This window comes from Budorcas taxicolor, chromosome X (assembly GCF_023091745.1).
Source record: "Budorcas taxicolor isolate Tak-1 chromosome X, Takin1.1, whole genome shotgun sequence".
NCBI lineage: Eukaryota > Metazoa > Chordata > Mammalia > Artiodactyla > Bovidae > Budorcas > Budorcas taxicolor.
Genome location: NC_068935.1, coordinates 40,349,614 through 40,371,608, shown reverse-complemented (window position 1 = coordinate 40,371,608; position 21,995 = coordinate 40,349,614). Strand labels below are relative to the sequence as shown.

At 42.6% G+C, this 21,995-nt stretch overlaps 1 protein-coding gene across 1 annotated transcript in view; it reads left to right on the top strand.

Moving 5' to 3' along the window:
* Positions 1–21,995, top strand: part of FRMD7 (FERM domain containing 7) — a 61,439-nt gene that overhangs the window by 13,371 nt on the left and 26,073 nt on the right. The window contains exons 2-3 of the mRNA XM_052662617.1: positions 20,970–21,074; positions 21,887–21,929. Coding sequence (XP_052518577.1) covers positions 20,970–21,074; positions 21,887–21,929 — 148 coding nt within the window. The remainder of the gene's footprint in view (positions 1–20,969; positions 21,075–21,886; positions 21,930–21,995) is intronic.

Here is a 21,995-nt window from a genome sequence, read left to right as displayed (position 1 = left end):
CTGTTTGTGGGTTGCCCATTTAAGGGTATTGGTCTTGACTATGCTGTGACTCTACCGCTCCTATCTGTTTCACTATGGTTCCTTCTTTGTATCTTTAGTTATAGAAGATCTTTTCTGGTAGGTTCCAGTCTTTTTCATTGATAGTTGTTCTATAAATAGTTGTAATTTTGGTGTGCTTATGAGAGGAGGTGAGCTCAAGGTCTTTCTACTCCACCATCTTTGCCTCTAGGCCAGTCTAACTACATTTTTAATTATTCTGTGGTAACTACTCATAGTAACACTAACACAGTCAATAGTAATGGTAGTGATAATACTACTGACTAATAATCATAGATAGTATTTATCAAGAGCATATGTTCTAGGTGAATTTTTCATGCACTATTTTATGTAATGTTCACACAAATCAACTGAGTGGGAAAAAAATCAAATGAGTGTCACTATCTAGGATAGTTCCATTACCTGTCTGTGTCCTGGGCTTTCTCATCTGTTAAATGGAAATAGTATCCACTCTATAAGATTTTTAGAAAGGTTAAATGAATTAATATGTAAAACACTTACAACAGTGCTACTAAGAGCTATAAAGGTGTTTGCTATGCTGATGCTTTGTGGAATTTGGCTCCAAATTTAGGCGGTAAATACACATTCCTGATGCTATGTCTAAGCAGCAATATCCCAAGCTGATGAGGCCTAAAATATTGTTGTTATCTTTACAGGTGGTAAAACCATGGTGCAGAGAGGTTGAGTTATCAAGGTTACATTACTGTTTCAATTAATGAGTGAGCTGGGGTTCAAGCCCTAGTCTGTCTAGTTTCAAAACCTAGCTGAACAGAAACAAATTCACAGATGTAGAAAGCAAGTTTATGGTTCAGATCAGTCGCTCAGTTGCATCCAACTCTTTGCGACCCCATGGACTGCAGCACACCAGGCTTCCCTGTCCATCACCAACTCCAGGAGCTTGCTCAAACTCATGTCCATTGAGTTGGTGATGCCATCCAACCATCTCATCCTCTGTCAGCCCCTTCTCCTTCTGCCTTCAATCTTTCCCAGCATTAGGGTCTTTTCCAATGAATCAGTTCTTCACATCAGATGGCCAAAGTATTAGAGTTTCAGCTTCAGCATCAGTCCTTCCAGTGAATATTCAGGACTGATTTCCTTTAGGATGGACTGGTTTGATCTCCTTGCATCAAAGGGGAAAGGAAGGCAGGGGGGATAAATTAGGAGTTTGGGATTAACATATACACACTACTATATATAAAATAGATAACCAATGAGGACTTACTGTAAAGCACAGGGAGCTATATTCAATATCTTGTAATAACCTATAATGAAAAAGAATCTGAAAAAGAATATACATATATATATATATATAACTGAATCACTTTGCTGTATACCTGAAACTAACATAACATTGTAAGACAACTATACTTTCATTTGTGAAAAAATAAACAAAAAGAACTGTTTGAAATTATGCATTTAAAACTTCAGGTTTGTATTGTGAATTATAACATGTATATAAAACACACATTTATGGAATAAATTCACACTTTGCAAAAAAATTAAAAACCCTGGCTGGTCACTGGTTTGGTAGTGGGCTTGTGACTTGAGGGATTGCTATAATGTGTTGTGAAGCTTCCTGGTTCTCTAGGACATGATAACATATCCTCCAGTTCCAAGCAGTCTGCCCCACACTAGGTGCTCAATCACTGCGGGCTGACAGACTGGCCAACAGACTGACCATATCAGCTCATCCCCAGCCCTCTGCCTGTACAAAGTACTCCAAGCAAAGGAGCTTCTGAACCACATCAGAAAGGAAACATCCTGGAATCATAATGTCCAAGGCTAGCCAGTGTTGGCCATTTCTTTGCCAGGGATTTATTTGTCATTGCAGGATGAATGCCTTTGTTTAAATTCCTGAGTTTGCTTTGCCCCTCACAGCCTAAGGTTTGTTGATTCAGAGAATAAATTGAACTGAGAAAGAAAGAAAGGGCTTGTTCTTTGTCTGGCCAGTGGCCAGATGGAGCAGTGGGCCAAATGTGGTTTAGGTGTCACCTGTCATACCCTTCTAGGGGCCTTATATCTTCCATGGTCATCTGGCTGCCAGGCTGCCCTCCTGATGCTTGAGCTCAGAGAAGAGGCCTGGACTCAAGCCTTCCTTTAATCCACCCTTCGCATTCCCCTTCTCTTCCCAGCCCCACAGCTGACAGGAAGAAGGAGTCTGAAGCCAAGAACATTCGAGGTGCTGGAGGTGGGGACTGGGGAACTGTCTTTGGAACTGGGTTGGAGGCAGCTGGGTCTTAGTTCGAGTTTGCACTCGCAGGAATCTCTGTGAAGTTTCAGGTAGTTGGGGCCTTGCCACCCCTTCAGCTGAGGCTCCCTACCCTGGAGCTAGAGCTCTCTGCAGAGCTTCTCTCAGAGTGAAACTTGCTTGAGGGCAAGATTCTTCTGGATTGTATAGGAGTTTCTCTCTCTCTCTCTCTTTTTTAATTTAAATTTTTTATTTTGTATTGGGGTACAGCCAATTAACAATATTGTGATAGTTTCAGGTAAACAGTAAGAGGACTCCTATCCATTCTCTCTCAAACTCCCCTCCCATCTGGGCTGCCACTTAACATGAGGCAGAGTTCCCCGTGCTAGACAATAGGTTCCTGCCGGTTATCCATTTTAAATATAGCAGTGTGTATATGTCCATCCCTAAATGAATTTATCTCTTTTTATTAAATGTCAGTTACTCTGTATTTGCATCCTTATTTGACCTGTCACAAATACAATATATTACAGTAATAAGAGCTTAGCCAGAGCTTGTGGTTTAAGACAGTGAAGTCCGATTGCAACTTAGAGACTGAGAAATTCTTTAAACTGGCTGAGCTGAGTCCAGTGTCTTGGGGTCAAAAGGGCTTGACTTGAGGGGCAGAACCACCCAGGAGGTGGCCAGACTGACCCAGCAATTTCCTAAAAGGACCTGGAGCATGTTATCCCAGCAGCTGAGAGCAAGGCTGGCTTTTGTGATTCTGGGTGCCACTAAGCAATTGTGGGCCAAACTGTCAGAAGTGGAAAAACATTTGGTTAGACCAGTTCTACTGCGGAGAGATCCACCCTGAACAGATCACTGGCACCACAGGAGGTAGGGAGGAACTAGCCAATGAGGTGCCAGGACAAGGCACCACAGGAAAGATCTGCTGAAGGTTGCAGAGCTTAGGAAGAATGAAAAGTGACAGGCGTCCAGGGCAGCGCCAGTCTGGGGGCTGTTGAACTCTGTTGTAAAGCTTGTCTGTTCTAAACACAGCTGCTGTGCAAAAGCTACAATTATTACCCCCACAGAATCTTATTGCAGCCTTCTTTTCTTTATTCCCTGTCTTTCTCCTTACCCAATTCCTCCTTGACTTCTGGGTCCAAGGTGTGGGGCCAGAGAGGGGAGGTCTGTCTGGGCGAGCTGACCCCAGGCCCTGGAAGCACTTAGGCATGGCGCCTTACCACTAATCGCTGGGCTTAGCTGTCTTAAACAAGAGGTCCTTTGTCCTCTGAGATTCCTTCTATGATGACGAAATTCACCTTTCAACAGACTTAAGCAAAGACAAAAATTCTCCAGAAATTCACACTCAGAATATTTTAAATGATTTCACAAGATGGGTCACAAAGTTACTGTCAATTACCTTTATCACTATGAGATACCATTTTCTGACCTCCACTCCAGGAATTTCCAGTTATATCATTTCATACAATCATTAGTTAATAAGTGTGTTAAATAGGTATGATTACCCTGCTTCATTCATTCGTCACTCATTTAACAAGTTCCTATGAGCCCTCACTGCTTGGCTAATGAGGATGCAAAAAAAATAAGAAATAGTACCTGACCTCAAAGACCTCATAGTCTAGTGGAAGAAACAGAACATAAAATCATGTACACTACAGCGTGATGTATACAAATGACAGTGGCCAAGAGTGTTTTAATGGCATAACAGGAGAGGGGCATGTAACCCAGACTGAAGTGTGATGAGTGAATAGTTAGCTTTTTTGGAGGGAGATGATGTCTAACCTGAGCCCTAGTGACAGGTACTAATTATTTAGACATGTTAGGGGAATGGAAGGGAACAAAGTTGAAGTTTGGTCCAGACAAAGGTAGAGTTATAGGGAAAGATCTGTGGAGACACTCGGTCTGATCAGATCTTAAAACTGAGGACAGAGAGTGCTGTGAGCGAGTTGAGAGACTGAGCCGTGAGATGGGAGCGATAAGCATGGGCCAAGACATAAAAGGAATTCTTCCTTATGAAGAAATTAAGGTTCAGCAAGGTTAACTATGAGTCCATGGCCATACAACTGCAAGCAAGTACTTGAGTCAGGAGAGCCCCAGCTCTTTCCCCTACAGCCTGCTGCCTCCAGGCTTCTGATATCCAGTAGCAAAAACCTTTCACTGCTTTCCCAAGCAAGGCCCATCACTATCATGAATCTTTTCCACAGTATGTGTCTGTATTTCAGTATTTAATTCAGATTTTACACAGAAATAAAACATCTTGGTATTTAATTAAAAGTCTCAAACAACTGGCAGTACGACCTAAATAAGCTAAGGGGTTCAATTTTGGGAAAAACTAATCCTAAGGAAATGATTAAGGTTGTGTACAAATATGGATGTACATCTTTGTGTACTAAGCTGTTTATCTTAGTGTTGTTTGCAGTAGTTCAAAGGAGAAAACAATTTACATGTCCCATAAGGTAGTTTCCCATATACTAACAAATGGTAATGTAAATAATATAATACTAAGTTTAAAAAAAAAAATTGGTCACCCAAAATGTGGCTGTGCATTGAGAATTATCTCAATAATTCTTTACCTCAATAAAGCTTTACCCTAAGGTCCTACTACTGTCTGTCTCTTGATGGATGGGATTATAAGAATTTTAATTCTTCTTGCTTTTCTGTTTCTTTTTTACCCTGATTTTTCAATGAGCATACTAACTTTCTGAATGAGGGTAAAAGCTCAGAAAGAAAACAGTGAAAGAAATTTCACTTTAAAATGGCTGCCATATAAGTAGTCAAAATAGAGGCTTTTCTCAAAATGGTGCCTGTTCTCAAATATCAACTCCATTGCCCACTATCCCACAGTTACTACTCAATTCCTTTCCAACCTAAACAGCAATGATAATAGCTAACATATATGAAAAGAATGTTTATCATTTACTAGGCACTAATATGGGGCTTCGTCCATGGCTCAGCAGTAAAGAATCTGCCTGCAGTGCAGGAGGTGCCGGAGATGTGAGTTTGATCTTTGGGTTGGGAAGATCCCCTGGAGGAGTGCATGGCTACTCACTCCAGTATTCTTACCTGAGAAATTCAATGGACAGAGGAGCCTGGTGGGTTACAGTCCATGGGGTCGCAAAGAGTTGGACATGACTGAGTGACTAAGCACACAGGCACTAATATGAATTTCACACGTACTAATTCATTGAGACCCTCAATGAAGTATGTGCCATCACTATCCCCATTTGACAGATTAGCAGACTGGGCAGAGAAATGAAGTAACTTGCCCAAAGTCAAAGAGTAGTAAGTGGTAGAAACAGGATTTGAATGGGGCGCTGTGAGTTAAGAGCCCATGTATTCGACCACTATAAGCTCTTTAAGGCTTGTTTTTCAAAAGCCACCGTTTTGGAGTCATCTCGGCATTTCACATTTTATCAGTTAGCTCTTGTGTGTGTTGGGAGTGGTAATGCAGACAACAGGATTGGCTGTTTCAGGGAAAAGCTGACTTTGGGTGAAGAGGACTTGTGAGAGCTGTTGGGGAGCTTTCAGGGGACAGATGAACAATGGAAACAGCTCAGAGACATGGATGGGGTTAGAAAGATAAGGTATAGAGCATCTGCGAATTGCATGAGGCCAAAAAAGATAGGTCCCTCTTTGGGGCTCAATGTGGAGTGGGAGATTTGCACCCAAAAGGACACAGTAGGTTCTTCTAATTCAGTGACATCAGCGACAGTCTATGTGGTCTGTAGTATAGTTAACCCAATACATAGTAAATGCTCAATAGCTATGAAGAATGAATTCTCTTATTTACAGCACCAGGCAGCTAAGCCTTGCTCCAATGAGTTAGCTGATAAAATATCAGTTAGCTAATAAGACATTCTAGGAAGCAAAGTCTTAACTCGAGGGGGGTGTGGCACAAACAATGCATGTGTTAAACTGTTAACAGTTTCCCTGGACCAGCCCTGCTGCTGCTGCTGCTGCTGCTAAGTCGTTTCAGTCATGTCCGACTCTGTGCGACCCCATAGACGGCAACCCACCAGGCTCCCCTGTCCCTGGGTTCTCCAGGCAAGAACACTGGAGTGGGTTGCCATTTCCTTCTCCCTACACCCAAGTAAAACTGTGTGGTCACAGTAACCTCACTGACTGAAATGGGTTTGCCAGAGATGAGAAATGTTCTAATCAGTCTCTCCCAAGGTTCAACAAAGGAGAGGTTTACTCCACCCCTAATAGCCTACAAAGGCTCCCCAAGTCCGTCTGTGGGTGCCACCATAAACATGTTTGTTCATTTTTGTATTTGGAGGAATGTGGATTAGAGCCTTGTAAGCTGGGACAAGCAAATATCAAATTAAACATTCAGAAAAGAGGAATATCTTTGGTTTTGATTTATAAATAGCAATGAGTCAGTTTAACCAGATCCTTCTGCACAAATAATTCCCCCTAAGCAATTAGAGGAGAAAGGTATTGGAAAATTTGCACTGGGAATGTGCAACTAATTTTAAGACACAAAGGTTAGTATCCCTTGGAACCAGTTTCTCACTGAAGGCTAGTAAGTCATAATTCCTGCCACTCTGCCCTTCTCCAGTGCCCACAATTCTACATTTTGCACATTATACCAGGCCTTCTGTTTCTTTTTCTACATTAGAATTTTTGATATGCAGTGTCTAGTAAAACATATGAATTAAAATTTCTCTGGTCTTGGTGATTCTTGTCCCTCAGTACAGCTAGAGCATCGCAGACAACTGTTTTGAGTTACACACCCTAACCAAAGATCAGCCATATTGAGGTAGCCTTGTGGAGGGCGGGAGGATGTCAGAGTTCTGTAAACCTGGGGTTGATCAGCCCCAGACTAAGCCAGGCTGAGAGATGTATATGACTCTTAGGCTTTGGGTTATAGAGCCCAGGTTACCCTAATGCCACAGGAGTGAGTTAGCACTCAGGACTTGCGTGACTGTATGCCAGGGTATCTGGGAAGAAAAGGGTAAAAGGCTCCATGCACACTCAGGAATTAAGTTATATTGCTAAACCACAGTTCATGAAGCACCTATGATGTGCACAGCAGAGGTAGTGACCAGTTAGGGGGAGAACAGAGCTGAGTGGAGTCTAGCCTGTGGCTATTGCCTCTCCAAGTCAGCACCAAATAGCCGGAACCCAAGCAGAGACTACGTGAACAGGGGTCAAGAACTCAGGCAGATGTCTGCTAGGGAAAGAGGGATGAAATCACAGGTCCTAAGTAACTTCTGCCCGAGTGGAGCTTGGCAAGAAGCCAAATTGAGTGTCAGCCTCTTATAGACTTCTTGCTGCGGGGCAGAGCTGGTCCCTAAACCTAGTCCACAGGTGTTGACAAGCACGCACACCTGGCTAACCGTGGGGGTGTTGAAAGGGTGGGGGAATGAGACACTTCAGACAGGCAGATTAGCCTGAGCGATGGCTCACATGACCACTCATTTTGTGACTCAAAAGTCCTTTAGAGGTGCATTTTGTTTTTTAAAATTGAAGTGTAGTTGATTTACACTGTTGTATTAATTACCACTGTACAGCGAGCAAAGTGATTCAGTTATACACATACTTTTTTAAAATATTCTTTTCCATTATGGTTTATCATAAGATACTGAATACAGTTCCCTGTGCTATACAGTAGGACCTTGTGGTTTATCCATTCTATATATAAAAGCTTACATCTGCTAACCCCAACCTCCCACTCCATCCCTCCCCCAACCCCCTTCTCCTTGGCAACCACAAGTCTGTTTTCTACATCCTAGAGTCTGTTTCTGTTGCACAGATATGTTCATTTGTGTCATAGTTTAGATTCCACAATCAGTGATATCATATGGTATTTGTCTTTCTCCAGTTTTTTTTCCAGTTTTCAAATCCAGCTTCCATTATGTGATAGAATATAAATTCATTAGAATATTCTGGTAAGCAAAAAGAAGAAAATAAAATGCAAGGATAATCTCATCATCCAGACTTTTAACATTTTGATGTATATTTTATACATTGAAATATTACTTTCTTATAGAATCCTCAGCTCCACAGGTGTCTCTTGATCCAATTTAACTTGGGATAGTTTCTGAAATATTTTTCTAAAAGATTTTCTGTTCAGCCAACACAGATTCACTACAGTGACCCTGATACACTGGGTTTCATGGCCTCCTATTAAGTAGCCCTTTTAAAAGGCATTATTATTCTTTAATGGGTTCTTTATAGAGTTTCTTTGAAATTCACAACCAGTCAGGACAGAATGGCCTCCAATGTGCTCACAGTCTTGCTGGGCAACATAGTGAACACAAGCAAAACTGATTCTAGAAAGAAGAGGCAGGAATGCAGAACAATCAAGGAAAGGGAAACTAAAGAGGGAGAAACACTGGACTAATAAGCAGAAGGAGAGAGAAGTGAATTAGCACTGCAGTTAGAAGGTGAGAAAAGATGATAAAGAAAAAAACAGTAAACATGAAAGGAAAGAGTGACTTAAGGGAACAAGTTTAGGTGTTCATCTCTTTCTTGTCCTTCATACACTTAGACATTAGTTTTCCCTTTATATTTCAGTAAAGACGTCTGGTGTAATGAAATGAGCCCATTACCGGAGGCCAGAAGACCTGATCTGCTATAACCTGCTGGAAGACCTTTGGACAAGTCTCTTCCCTTGTCTGGATCTCAGTCTTCCCACTTGTTAAAATGAAGGGCCCGGATTATGTGACATCAAATGATCTCTGTTGTGTCCCGAATGTCTCAGATTGTTAGATATACACAGAATGTTTTATCAACCTGAAGTTTAAAAGAAAATTCAAACTACCATTTGGAATCCAGTTGTGCATCACGCACAGCACGTGGATTTAGTGCTAAAGCATTACGTGGAAACAAACAATTATAATTGTTTTAATTATCCGAGTAGCTAGTAATTTCGACAGGACTTGGAAGCACTATCTTGAGAATGCTATTATTACACTGTCACTTTTGAACAGCCTTTCCAATATAGGCACAGTAATTTCAATGTCCCAGGAGTAGGGGCAAGATTGCTATTAGGGAGGTAATCTTGTTTTTATTTTTTTTTCTCTTTCCTTTGTATGAAGAGTAATCCTGAGCAATGAGAGTCTCTTAGACACCATCCAGCGAAGAGTATGAATCAGATGCAACATGTCCAGGTCACTGCCAGGCCAACCTAAGGCCTCAGGCAGTGACACATCATTCCCTTAGAGCTTGAAAAGGGTGTCTGCTAGGTAGTATCATCTATCAGGGCCTACATGAGCCTTCTGATTTCAGAGTTCCCTTCTGAACATAGTTTAGTCAGTATCAACATGGCTGCAGGTAAAGAGGGTGGTATACAGGTATAACTGAATCATTTCACAGAACTGCAGAAATTAACGCAACATCGTAAATCAGCTACACTTCAATAGAAAAAAAGAGAGTAGTGGTCAGGCAGCTGCTCAGGTTGATTCTTCTAGGACCCCCCTAGGATAGCCACGTGGGCCGGAAATCTTTCTGAGCAGTTTATCTCAAGCAACTTTAAACCTTCCATTGATCACACAGGCAGGACTTTGAACTGCTTTATGTTTTCAGAAATAAAATAAAAACCAGTTGTAATTTGGTGTGAATTTCACACGTGCACACACAACTACAAGGCTTGTTCTCTCTGCTTACCACCATCAGGAAATCTTAAGTACCCATTTAAACTGTGCTTCCCTCCGGGGTTTATTGCTGAGTCCTCTGGGCTCTGGGGAAAGGGCCTCCGATGACTTCCTACTTATTCTTTGTTCTTTGATGTGTCTGACTGCACCTTGCTCTCCACCAGATGCTGAAAAACTAGACTGCCTGCAGAGAGGGCTCCATTTTAGAATGAACTGCAGCTACCTGGTAATTAGCCTCTCACCACTCTCAGCAGTTCTCTTTTTACCAGGAGTTCAACCCTCCAGGAAGGTTATAGCTTGGCTAATAATTTCTTCTGCCCTGCCCCGAAGGAGCTCTGTTTCCTAGTTCCCCGGGTGGTTTACACAGTGTAAGTCTGGGAAATCTGTTCAACTTCATTTTTAGAAAACTGGTTGTGTCTGACTGTATTGGTAGATGTATATGATATGGGTTTCATTTTTCTGTTGCTTGTTGCAATGTCAGAATATTTGCATTTTAAATGAACAATGAAACAGCCCTTTGAAAGGAGTAGTCCCGGGGTTTAACCCCTAAAGGGTTCTGAGGTCTCTGGATGTAGCCTGCAGATAATAGGAAAGGAGAAGGAAGGAAAGGGTCCAAACTCTGCAAAGGAGGTGCGTGCCTGTTGTTCCTTATAAATAGAGAGCTGGATGGAGGTGAGGGAATGTAGACCAAGATGCAGAACACGATTTCTTTATATTGCTGAAATTAAATCAGGATCACTGAAAACAGATTTTGCCTGGGAGTTCACTAAATAGTACCAAAATCAAAAACATTGCCAAATTTACTATTCTGCTCAGCACAAGTCAGATCTTCTCACTGGACAACTCCAGTTGATTCTGAGCTCCAAAATGCCATTCAGGATTCAGAATGTGAAGAGTAAAAGGAGAGATGGAAATTAGCCATCAGGGTGGCTGGAAGGGACTAGTTCACTATTGTCTCCATAAAGACGCTGAGTGGCAATGCGCTTAGGCTTCTGGATGAACTGACTCTGGGCCAGCGCCGGGGTGGGGGGGTGATTGGGGTAAGTTGCCAATGGGATAACACATGGCAAAGCTCTCAGCTGCTCCATAAAAGACTGAAAGTAATTTCCAGGTAGGTGACTCTAAAAGGAATCCAGGAACACATCAGAGATGGGGTGTCAAAAAGATAATTTATATGTTTATGTCAGCAGAAAGCTCTTGATCTGACAAGCTATGGTTTTCTTTCCAAAGGGTAGGAAGTGTCAAAGGAGACGCTCAAGCGTGTCGTCATGGGTGAGGAATGTTCCTAGCATCCCCCCTCTCAAAGAGGTGGGTAAGGGAAGAATGCAGTAACAAGGGATGGTGGAAACGGAGTGAGGCAAGCGAAGCCCAGCTTATCATGTCACGTTATGTAAAGTTATCATGTTGTAAGGATGCTTCGCACTGCCAGTTGAGCCTTCTCATGCTGTCCTTGCTGTACATGTGGTTGGTGAGCCAATTAGTAAACAAACAAATATGTAAACCCTGACTCCGCCTAAAGGCAAAAGGGGAGCCAGCAAAGAGAGCACCTGGATATGCAGGCCTCTCCCTCTCTGTGACCTTTCAACTTCAACTGCACTTGTTACCCTGGACACATGTCTCCCGTCTCGCCTCTTTCTCATCTCACAGTCACTGCCCTCGTCCACGCGACGATCTTCTCCATCTGAACTGATGCACTAGCCCTGCCTGGTTGGCTCGTCACTGGTTTTGCCCCCTCCTCCATCCACTCCTTCCACTTTTGTTCCTCCAAGGATAGTCCTCACACCTGCAGCACTGGTCTCCCCTGGGAGCTTGTGAGACACATAGTTTCTCAGGCCCCGCCCCACACTGACTGACTCTGAATCTGCATTTTTAACAAGAGCTCCAGGTGATTCATATGCACTTTCCTGTTTGGGACGCTCTGCCCTAACTACTGCCAGGACGGTGTTTCCAAAACAGAACTCTGGCCCTATCAATCCCCTGCTGAAATTCATTCAGCTACTCCACCCGAGCCCTGCCTTCAGGTATACGGCTTCACCTGACCCAAGGAGCCCGTCTTGGTGAGGTTCCGCTCACTTCCCCATCCCTGTACCTTCCTTACTCTTTAGGAATGCCACACTGCTAACAGCCTCATTGTTCACAGCAGGTTTACTAATCTCTTCTGCCTCTGACAGCCTTCTCTCACCCTCCTCCTCACCTGGCTAACTCTAACTCTTGCTTCCTGTTTTGGATGAAGTGTCCCCTCTGTGAAGAATCCATTATGCTACCCCCTCACCCGCCACTCTGGGTTAGCTACCTTCTAGGGGTGATGTCACATTACCCCTTGCACACATCCTTGATGAGCCCCAATCACAGTGATCACCTGCGGATGCGCCTGCCTTGCCTGCCAGCCTATGTATTCTTCAGTGGTAATGCCTGAGTCTTGTTCACCTCAGTATCCCTGGAGTCCAGGAAAGTACCTGGCACAGAACAGGCACTCAGTAAGGTGTGTTGAACTGAAAGAGTAGTAGAAAAGGGTCACAAAAGAGTAAAGGCATACGGAGCAGGAAAAGGGCGAATGCATCAAAAGTAAGCCTGGAGCCTCGGCTGGGGGAAATTACAACAGGCAAACAAAAGGAGCAAAAACAGACAATAAAGAATGGAGAAAAACAAGCTCAAGGAGAGGTGAGGGGTTGACTTTTAAAGTGTTTTGTAGTGAAAAGGTTAAGACTGGTGAGGCAGTTCTCTCCATCCCTGGCTTTTTGTGAGGTTGTTATGGTTGAGCTGTACCTATTAAAATGTGGAATCAGGGTGAAAATGACTGAAAGGCAACTCATTCACTTGCTACTGGAGGAATGATCATCAGACATGGGTGTCTTTGTGGGTAAACTAATAGTCATGTCTGTGATTCTTAATATTCCTAATCTTGAATATTCAAATAAATGCTGCCCTCGTCAAAACAGACCCAAAGCTGTCCAAATGCAAATAGCTAGGTGACCATCCCTCAGAATTTGCCCAGGACAGTGTTTGTCCAGTCCTGGTTTACACCTGATGTGACAATATAAGAATTACTAGTGCCCCATCAACCCTCAAAAGTGTCCCAATTTGGATGATAAATTACATAGTCAACCTGTAAACAGTCAACATTTCTTGAGCTCTTCCTTTGGACCAGATATTGTATAAGGTATTTGACATGAATAGTTTCATCATTAATAGATGCTTGTTATGATCCTTCTTTAACATGAAGATGCAATATATAGGCCAGAAAATTCACCCTGTAAAATTCAGTGGTTTTTAATATATTCACTGTGTTGTACAACCATCACAACTATCTAATTCCAGAATATTATCATCCTTCCCAAGAGAAAACCCCAAACTAATTAGTAGTCACTCCCTGTTCCCCTCTCCCCAATCCTTGGCAACTAACAATCTGTCTCTATGGATTTGCCTATTCTAGACGTTTCATAGAAATAGAATCATATAATATGTGGCCCTTTTGTGTTTGATTTCTGGCAGTACTGTTTCGCAGCTGAGGAAGTGAAGGCTCAGAGAGATTAAAGAGTCTGCCCAAGGTCACCCCTCTAACAAGAAGAGGGTCAGACCTAGATCCACGTGTGTCTGGCTTCAGGGGCCACATTCTTGTGCTGCCCACCATGGCGTGCTGCCTCCTCCTATATGCAGGTTTTCAGGACATTTTTGGAACTCCTTTTTGGCCTTCTTTCCAAAATGACTCATAGATCTTCCTAAGTTGAGAGTGGATTTAATGTTTGGAAAGAGTACAAAGTCTTAAAGAGCAAGTATGGTAACGAAAGTGGGTTATCAAGTTGGGTCATTGTTATGGACTGAAATATGTCCCCTCCACCAGATTCATGTCAGTTCAGTTCAGTGCAGGGCTTCCCTGGTAGCTCAGATGGTAAAGTATCTGCCTGCAGTGTGGGAGACCCAAGTTCGATCCTTGGATTGGGAAGATCTCCTGGAGAAGAAAATGTCAGCCCACTCCAGTATTCTTGCCTGGAGAATTCCATGGACTGACCATGGGACAAGAGTCGGAAACGACTGAGCAACTAACACTTTCACTTTCAGTTCAGTTCAGTCACTCAGTTGTGTCCGACTCTGCAATCCCATGGACTGCAGCATGCCAGGCTTCCCTGTCCATCACCAACTCCCAGCGCTTGCTCAAACACATGACCAGCAAGTTGGTAATGCCATCCAACTACCTCATCCTCTGTTGTCCCCTTCTCCTCCTGCCTTCCATTTTCCCCAGCATCAGGGTCTTTTCTAGTGAGTCAGTTCTTCACATCAGGTGGCCAAAGTATTGAAGCTTTAGCTTCAGCATCAGTCCTTCCAATGAACATTCAGGACTGATTTCCTTTAAGATTGACTGGTTTGACCTCCTTGTAGTCCAAGGAGTCTTCTCAACTCAAGAGTCTTCTCCAACACCACGGTTCAAAAGTATCAGTTCTTCAGCGCTCAACTTTCTTTATGGTCCAACTCTCACATCCATATATGACTGCTGGAAAAACCATAGCTTTGACTAGATGGATCTTTGTTGGCAATGTCTTTGCTTTTTAGTATGCTGTCTAGGTTTGTCATAGCTTTTCTTCCAAGGAGCAAGCATCTTTTAATTGCATGGCTGCAGTCACCGTCTGCAGTGATTTTGGAGCCCAAGAAAATAAAGTCTGGCACTGTTTCCATTGTTTCCCCATCTATTTCCCATGAAGTGATGGGACTGGGTGATATGATCTTTGTTTTTTGAATGTTGAGTTTTAAGCCAGCTTTTTCGCTCTCCTCTTTCACTTTCATCAGGAGGCTGTTTAGTTCCTCTTCACTTTCTGCCATAAGGGTGGTGTCATCTGCATATTTGAGGTTATTGATATTTCTCCCGGCAATCTTGATTCACATGTTGAACGGCTAACCCTGATCCCCACGTGACTCAGGTGACTGTATTTTGAGATGGAGCTTTCAGGAAGTAATTAAGGTTAAATGAAGTCATAAGGGTGGAATCCTAATATAAGACTGATGGCTTTATAGAAAGAGGAAGAGACAGGTCTCTCTCTGTCTCTGTCCCTGTCTCTGTCAAGTGAGAACACAGAGAGAAGGTAACCATCTGCAAATCAGAAAAGAGGTCTCACCACAACCTGAGCATGCTGGCACCCTGATCTCAGACTTCCAGCCTCTAGAACTGTGAGAAATAAATCCCCATTGTCTAAGCCTCCCAGACTGTGCTGTTTTGTTATAGCCGCTGGAACTAGTACGGTCATATTTTGGGATTAAAAAATGAGGCATAACCATAAAGCCAGAAGAGTGAGTGATTATTCTCTGTGACTTCGAGAACAATTTCCTGAGGGGAGCGTGAGAAGTATTTTGAATGTGGGAATCAGCATTGGAAACAGGAGAAGCATCTATAAAACTCTTTGTATGGCATTGTGTATAATGTGTATTGTATTTCTCTGGAAAATGTAACAAGTATAAGGAAAAATTAAAATCTCCTATTATGCTATTGTTAATAATATGCTGTATTTTGTTCCAGTTTATCCTTCTCTGAAGCCTTAATTGTATAGCCTATATTTTTTTGAAGTAAACAATCAATATGTGGGTACATTAGGTAGAATCTGTTATCTAATGTGGTCAAAGGTGGTTGTTGGTCAGTTAACTGATAAAATATGCCAAAGCAGGAATCACAATACGTATGTATATTTGCACACAAACACCTTAAACTCTTTAGTTTGACATAAAACATATATGTTTATATTCATATGTGGAGTTTTTGATGCAAGGTCAAGGGTTTTTGAGTAAGGGCTTCTGATTGGTGTTTCCATTTTTCTTCTCTGACACCCACTCATAATGCGTCATCTATGATTGTCAGTATTTGTTCATTTAACATAGAAAAATTTGAGTACAGAATCCTTCCAGATTTTTATCCCCCAATATTTTACTGCTGTCATACCCCAAACTAATGTGATAGCATATTTGGGGGGATTCCCCCCTTACTGATTTTTTTTTTGCAAAGTGATCAGCTTAGTTTTCATAGAAACCCCTTTTGTTATTGTGATCCTAATTCTTGTGATATACAAACAATTTAATTAAATTGTGTAATTATAATATAAGTAGAATTGTCAAAAATATATTCAAGAAAATAATTATTAGTAAGCCTGAGACTCAGTCAATGGATATAGATGTGCAAAGTCATATCAGAGTAGCCTACTAGCCATGATCTTTCATCATGACATAAGCATCTGTCAATGTTTTAAAGGGGGAACAGAAAGCATCTTCTGTGCATTGTTGAGTTAAAGTTGATTAAGATAGTTTCTTCAATCCTAAAACACGACAGTGCCAAAGAATGTTCAAACTACCCAACATTTGTGCTCATTTCACATGCTAGTAAGGTTATGGTCAAAATCCTTCAAGCTAGGCTTCAACAGTATGTGAACTGAGAACTTCCAAGTGTACAAGCTGGGTTTAGAAAAGGCAGAGGAACCAGAGATCAAATTGCCAACATTTGTTGGATCATAGAGAAAGGAAGGGAATTCCAGAAAAACAACTGCTCCATTAACTATGCTAAAGCCTTTGACCGTGTGGATCACAACAAACTGTGGAAAATTCTTAAAGAGAGGGAAATACCAGACCTCCTTACCTGTCTCCTGAGAAATCTGTATGCAGGTCGGGAAGCAAAAGCTAGAGCCTTACATGGAACAAAGGACTGGTTCAAAATTGGGAAAGGAGTACGACAATGTTCTATATTGTCACCCTGCTTATTTAACATATATACAGAGTACATCATGCGAAATGCCAGGGTGGATGAATTAAAAGCTGGAATCAAGATTGCTGGGAGAAATATCAACAACCTCAGATATGCAGAGGTTGATAACACTCTAATAGCAGAAAGTGAAGAGAAACTAAAGAGCCTCTTGTAGAAGGTGAAAGGGAGTAAAAAACCTGGCTTAAAACTCAGCATTCAGAAAACTAAGATCATGGCATCCAGTGCCATCACTTCATGGCAAATAAAAGGGGAAAAAGTGGGAGCAGTGACAGATTTTATTTTTTGGACTCCAAAATCACTGCAGACATTGACTGCAGCCATGAAATTAAAAGACATTTGCTTCTTGCAAGGAAAGCTATGACCAACATAGACAGCATATTAAAAAGAAAATACATCACTTTGCTGACAAAAGTCCAGATAGTCAAAACTATGGTTTTCCCAGTAGTCATGTATGGATGTGAGAGTTGGACCATAAAGAAGGCTGAGCACCGAAGAATTATGGCTTTCCAATTGTGGTGCTGGAGAAGACTATTGAGAGTCCCTTGGACAGCAAGGAGATCAAACCTAAAGGAAATCAACTCTGAATATTCATGGGAAGGACTGATGCTGAAGCTGAAATTCCAATACTTTGGCCATCTGATATGAAGAGCCAACTCATTGGAAAAGAACTTGATGCTGGGAAAGATGGAGAGCAGGAAGAGAAAGGGACAACAGAAGTATTTTAGATGGTTGAATGGCATCATTGACTCAATGGACATGAGTCTGAGCAAACTCCAGGAGATAGTGAAGGACAGGGAAGCCTGGTGTGCTGCAGTCCAGGGGGTTGCAGAGTCAGACACAACTTAAAGACAGAACAGCCACAAGAGAGTTTCTACTGTCCCTGCTTACTTAAGAAGAATCTAAATATGTACAGACTAAAAAGGTAAAGTTCCCTTTAATTTAATCCCCTCTCCAGAAATAATGCTGTTAACAGTTTGGCGTGTATTCTTCCAGACTCTTCTATCCATCTATGTATGTACATTACTTACTGCTTGCTATGTGCCAGGCACTATCCTAAGCCCTTGATGTGAATTATCTTGATTAATCCACACAACAATTCTATAAAATAGTACTATTATTATCTCCATTTACAGATGAGTAAACCGAGGCTCAGGAATGTTCAGTAATTTGCCCTAGGTCACACAGTGGCTAATTTGTTCTTCCTCTTGAAAGGACTGTTGTGCTAATGAGCACGAATCAAGTTAAATGTTTGGATCTTTTCATCTATTTATTCAGTAAGCGTTTATTTAATGTCCGCTCTTTGCCAGTCACTGTATAGAATGCCAGCTACTCAGACACACGCCTGAATAAGGGAGATCAATCTGTGAGCTAAATGATTTGCCCCAATTCAAAACCTTAGTCAATAGGTAGAGCAGGATTACAGTCCAGGCTTGTTTAACCACCTGTTCTTTGCCCTACGTGCAAAGAAGCTTTGGTAGACTGTTTTTTTGGAGAGAGACAAGATCGCTTGAATAAGTATCGTTGGCATGAGAAAATGAGTTTGGATCTCCAAGAAATCAGTGTCCAATGCTTAAGGCCAAGTTTGTAGACTGGAGATTATAAGTACATGTTTTGAAAAGTTTTAAATTATATTATATGTGTGTGTGTGTGTATGATTTTTCTTAAGGCAAATACTGCTCGACTGTAATCCAAGGGAGATGAAAGTAAGGCAGCGTTCAAAATTGAAGTTTCTATTTCTTGAGTGAGAGGGCCGGTGATAAAGTATTTAGATCCTAAGGAGCTTGATTAGAATGTTGAAAAGTGTCAGCTTAAACAAGAGCAAGCAATGGAAAAGAGAATCAGAAGTCCAGAAAAAATAGGAAAGTTGTAAACAGAGATATTATGAGAAAATAATAAAGATTGAAGAATTGGTTGAAAAAAAGTAAAGGCTGCATGTTAAGACAGAACCAAGACCTTACCTATTGTGCAACACATTCCACTAGGCTGGCCAATTTCAATGTACACTATGGAGGGTTGAAGGGAAATGCCTCTCCCAGAGATGGGGGTGGAGAACTTGAGCCACGTGAGCCCCTGACCTCTGAGTGCACAAATGCCAAAGGCTTTTAGAGCCAGTTGGCAAGATATACAGGGGTGGACAAATCAGGGGCTTATTCTTGTAAACGTGGTATGGAATCTTACAGAAGCGAGCAAAAAGGCAGCCTGGATTGGAAACCTTACAGGAACGGCTATATATTCTTTGTGACTGCAGAAACATTTAACTATACAAACACATGGAATGTGGCAGCATTGATGCGGAGGATTAAGCACCCCAATGGAAAAAGAAAAAAGAAAAAAAATGAGAAGGAAAAAGGAAAGTCTTGAGTTTCTTAAATTGTTTGCAAAGAAACTGGAGTCTATGATGGAATTTGGTGCCCATGACTGAAATGTTTCTTTGGTGTTGGAAAAAGTCTTGCTGTCATCTCTCTCTCTCTTTAGAATTTTTTTTAATTCATAATAAAAATCCTGTGGCAGCTCCTTGTCTGGAGGACTTTAAAAATAGGAGCGAGTTCATCTGTCTGGAATGGTCTGTGTCAGCACTTGCCCTAGGCAAGGTTGCCACAGAGAGAAAAACACCCCCTCCCTCCCCCCTCCCAGACACCCCTCCCCACTGCCCCCCAGTGCCTTTTAAGCCCCCAAACCACCTCCCCTCTGTGGGCTGGCCCCCTTTTCCCAGACCACAGCTCCAATGAGACCTCCCACATAAAACCAAACCCCCTTGTTTCAGCTCTCTCTCCAGGTGCTAAGGAGGCAGCAACTATCACCCTTTGCGGCCTATTTGCATTTAAAACCAGGACCCTGGTTAACCCTCATGAATCTCAAGTTGGTGGAGATTTGGACCATGTAACCAAGCAGAGAGAGGTCCAAGCAAGAGGGGAGTGTTTTGAGTCCTTGGGGGAAGCGGGTGGGGGATGTTGCCTTCCTGGAAGCTATTAAATCCCAGATGTGAGTTCTGTTCAGTGTGAGACTGCTTTGAGGGAGAGTGTTGGGCGGGGGTGGGGGGTGGGGGGGTGTCTGGACTCTCTGACCTCTCAAGGTTGGCATTAATTCTATGGGTCGGTGATTTCCAGCTATATTCCCTGAGCCCGGCTTCCTTCGCAGCACCTCGTGACTTGGCTTTAACTAGGGGTTTTCAACAGCGTGTCTTTGTGCCTATCAGCCAGGGCCCAATTTTCCCATCACTGTCCTCCCCGCCACTGCAACCCTCAGCTTCAGCCCCACTCTGCTCAGATTTGCAGCTCTACACAGCTCCCGTTCTCAGAGAAGCCTGAGAAAGGGACTGTTTCGTGCTCACAGTGTGAAGGGACTTTATGAAGAAAGAAATAATACGTGTGGCTTTGCAGGAAACGAGTATGTTAGACGCAGATTTGGTGGAAAAAGCTGCAAAATGAAATCTCCTGGCGGAGCTCGGAGGAGGAAGTTGGTCAATTTCATGTTGGAATAACCCGCATTCAAGAGCCCCTAGTATGTGCCAGGCTCTGAGTTAGATCCGGTGAGTAACAAGAAAATTAAAGCAAGGCCCCTGGTAGGAAGGAATTCAGTCTAACAGGGAAGATAGACATCCCATGTGAGAAAGGTCATGTTTGAGGTAAGCAAGAGTGTCTGGGAGCATGGAGTGTGCCCTTGGCTCCACCTGCTCCTGTAGGGATCAGAGAATGCTCTCCTGGGGAGATGGCATCTGAGCTGAGTAGGAGGAAGCCGCAGCCAAGAAAGGTGGGAAGGGCGTTCTGTGTAGAAGGAATGACAGGAGCAGAGGCATGGAGGCATGAAGCTACTTGACCTGTGTGGGGAGCCAGGAGCAGGCTGCGATTAGTAGAAAGTGGCGGGCCGGGGGAAGGGCAAGAGATGAAGCTGGAGGGGCAGGCGGGGCCGCCAGAGAGGGAGGAGGGCCCAGCCTCCCTGCTAGGGAGTACAGACTTTATCCTGAAGGGAGTCACTGAAGGATTTTAAACAGGTGAGAATTGCGTCTTGATTAAACTGTCAATTTGGGGAAAATCCTTCAAATTGCCTGTGGAATGAATTGATGAAAGAATTCCATTGAAAGGGTAGATTTGTAGATCCAGCCTAAGTAGTTAAGGGTGAGGCTGTCTTTTGCAGGAGAGTTTCTCATTCATCTGAGGCTTTTAAAAAGGTACCTCTAAAACAATCTACAGATAGATGCCTGTATATGTATGTAAGATTTAACCTCATTTGGGAGGGTACCAGAAAACTGTGCTTAAAGGAAGCTGCTTGAATAAAGTCTAGGTGCTTCTCCCCTTCCCCACCCAACATGCCCCACCCCCGCACTGCAATAACAGTATTAGCCTAGAATGGAAAACTGCTATGATCTCTTTGTTTTGTTTAGCAAAAGTCATCCGGGAAGGCGCTGTTTAACTTGAGCTGCAGCCATCTAAATCTTGCTGAAAAGGAGTATTTTGGATTAGAATTCTGTAGCCATTCTGGAAATAATGTAAGTTGCTTTCATTATAGGGTTCTTTGTGTCTAGAATTGCTTATAAATGCAGCTTGCAGCTAGGTATGTAGGGCTCAAACCCCTGATTGCAAAATGAAAAACCATTGAAACCCTTGCAAAATGACAGGATTTAATCACTATTTCCCCTCCTTGGCTATTAAAAGTCACTTCAGTTTGCCAAACACAAACTCTTCCACCCGATGCTCCTCTTTTGTGTCTTCCCTGTGTGAAGAGCTCTCTGTGCTTGATTCTGATTTTCCAGAGGCTGGAACTCAGCCTCCAGAATGAAGACTGCTAACCTCACCAATGAGTGTATAGGTGTATAGGGCACTCTCCTTGGCCCTCTCTCATGTCTCACCGCTCCCAATGTTCTCTCTGCTGTGTCCTGCCTTCGCGAATCTCTTATCTGGCCCCTTCCCAGAAAGGCTCATTATGACTACTAAGCTGGCATTTGGAGGCTGTAGGATTCAAATATGGAGCCAAACGCCTTCATTAGTCTTTGCGGCCACTAATAAGCCTGGCATATGACACCTCCATCACCCCTCTGTGGCAGGGGAGCAGTGATTCAAATGTCAACAGCAAAGGGTTTATAGATCAACAGTCTGCACTGTCATTGGGAAAATACAAGGGGGCAGACTGAGTGTGGGGCAGGCACAGCATCTCTTTGACGTTGCTGTTCCTTACTATCTTTAGAAGTCTGAAGAGTCTTGATTTTTGTTTGCTTCATGTTGACTTTAATATGTTATTTAAAAAAAAAAAAGGTGTACTCAATGCCATGCTCTACCAATTCTTTCATTAATGTTATTACAGGTCTGGTTGGAACTGCTGAAGCCCATTACAAAGCAGGTAAAAAGTAAGTATGGAAAATCACTTAAGGAATAGAATTCCTAGTTATAACTTGAAAATATTTCAACAATAC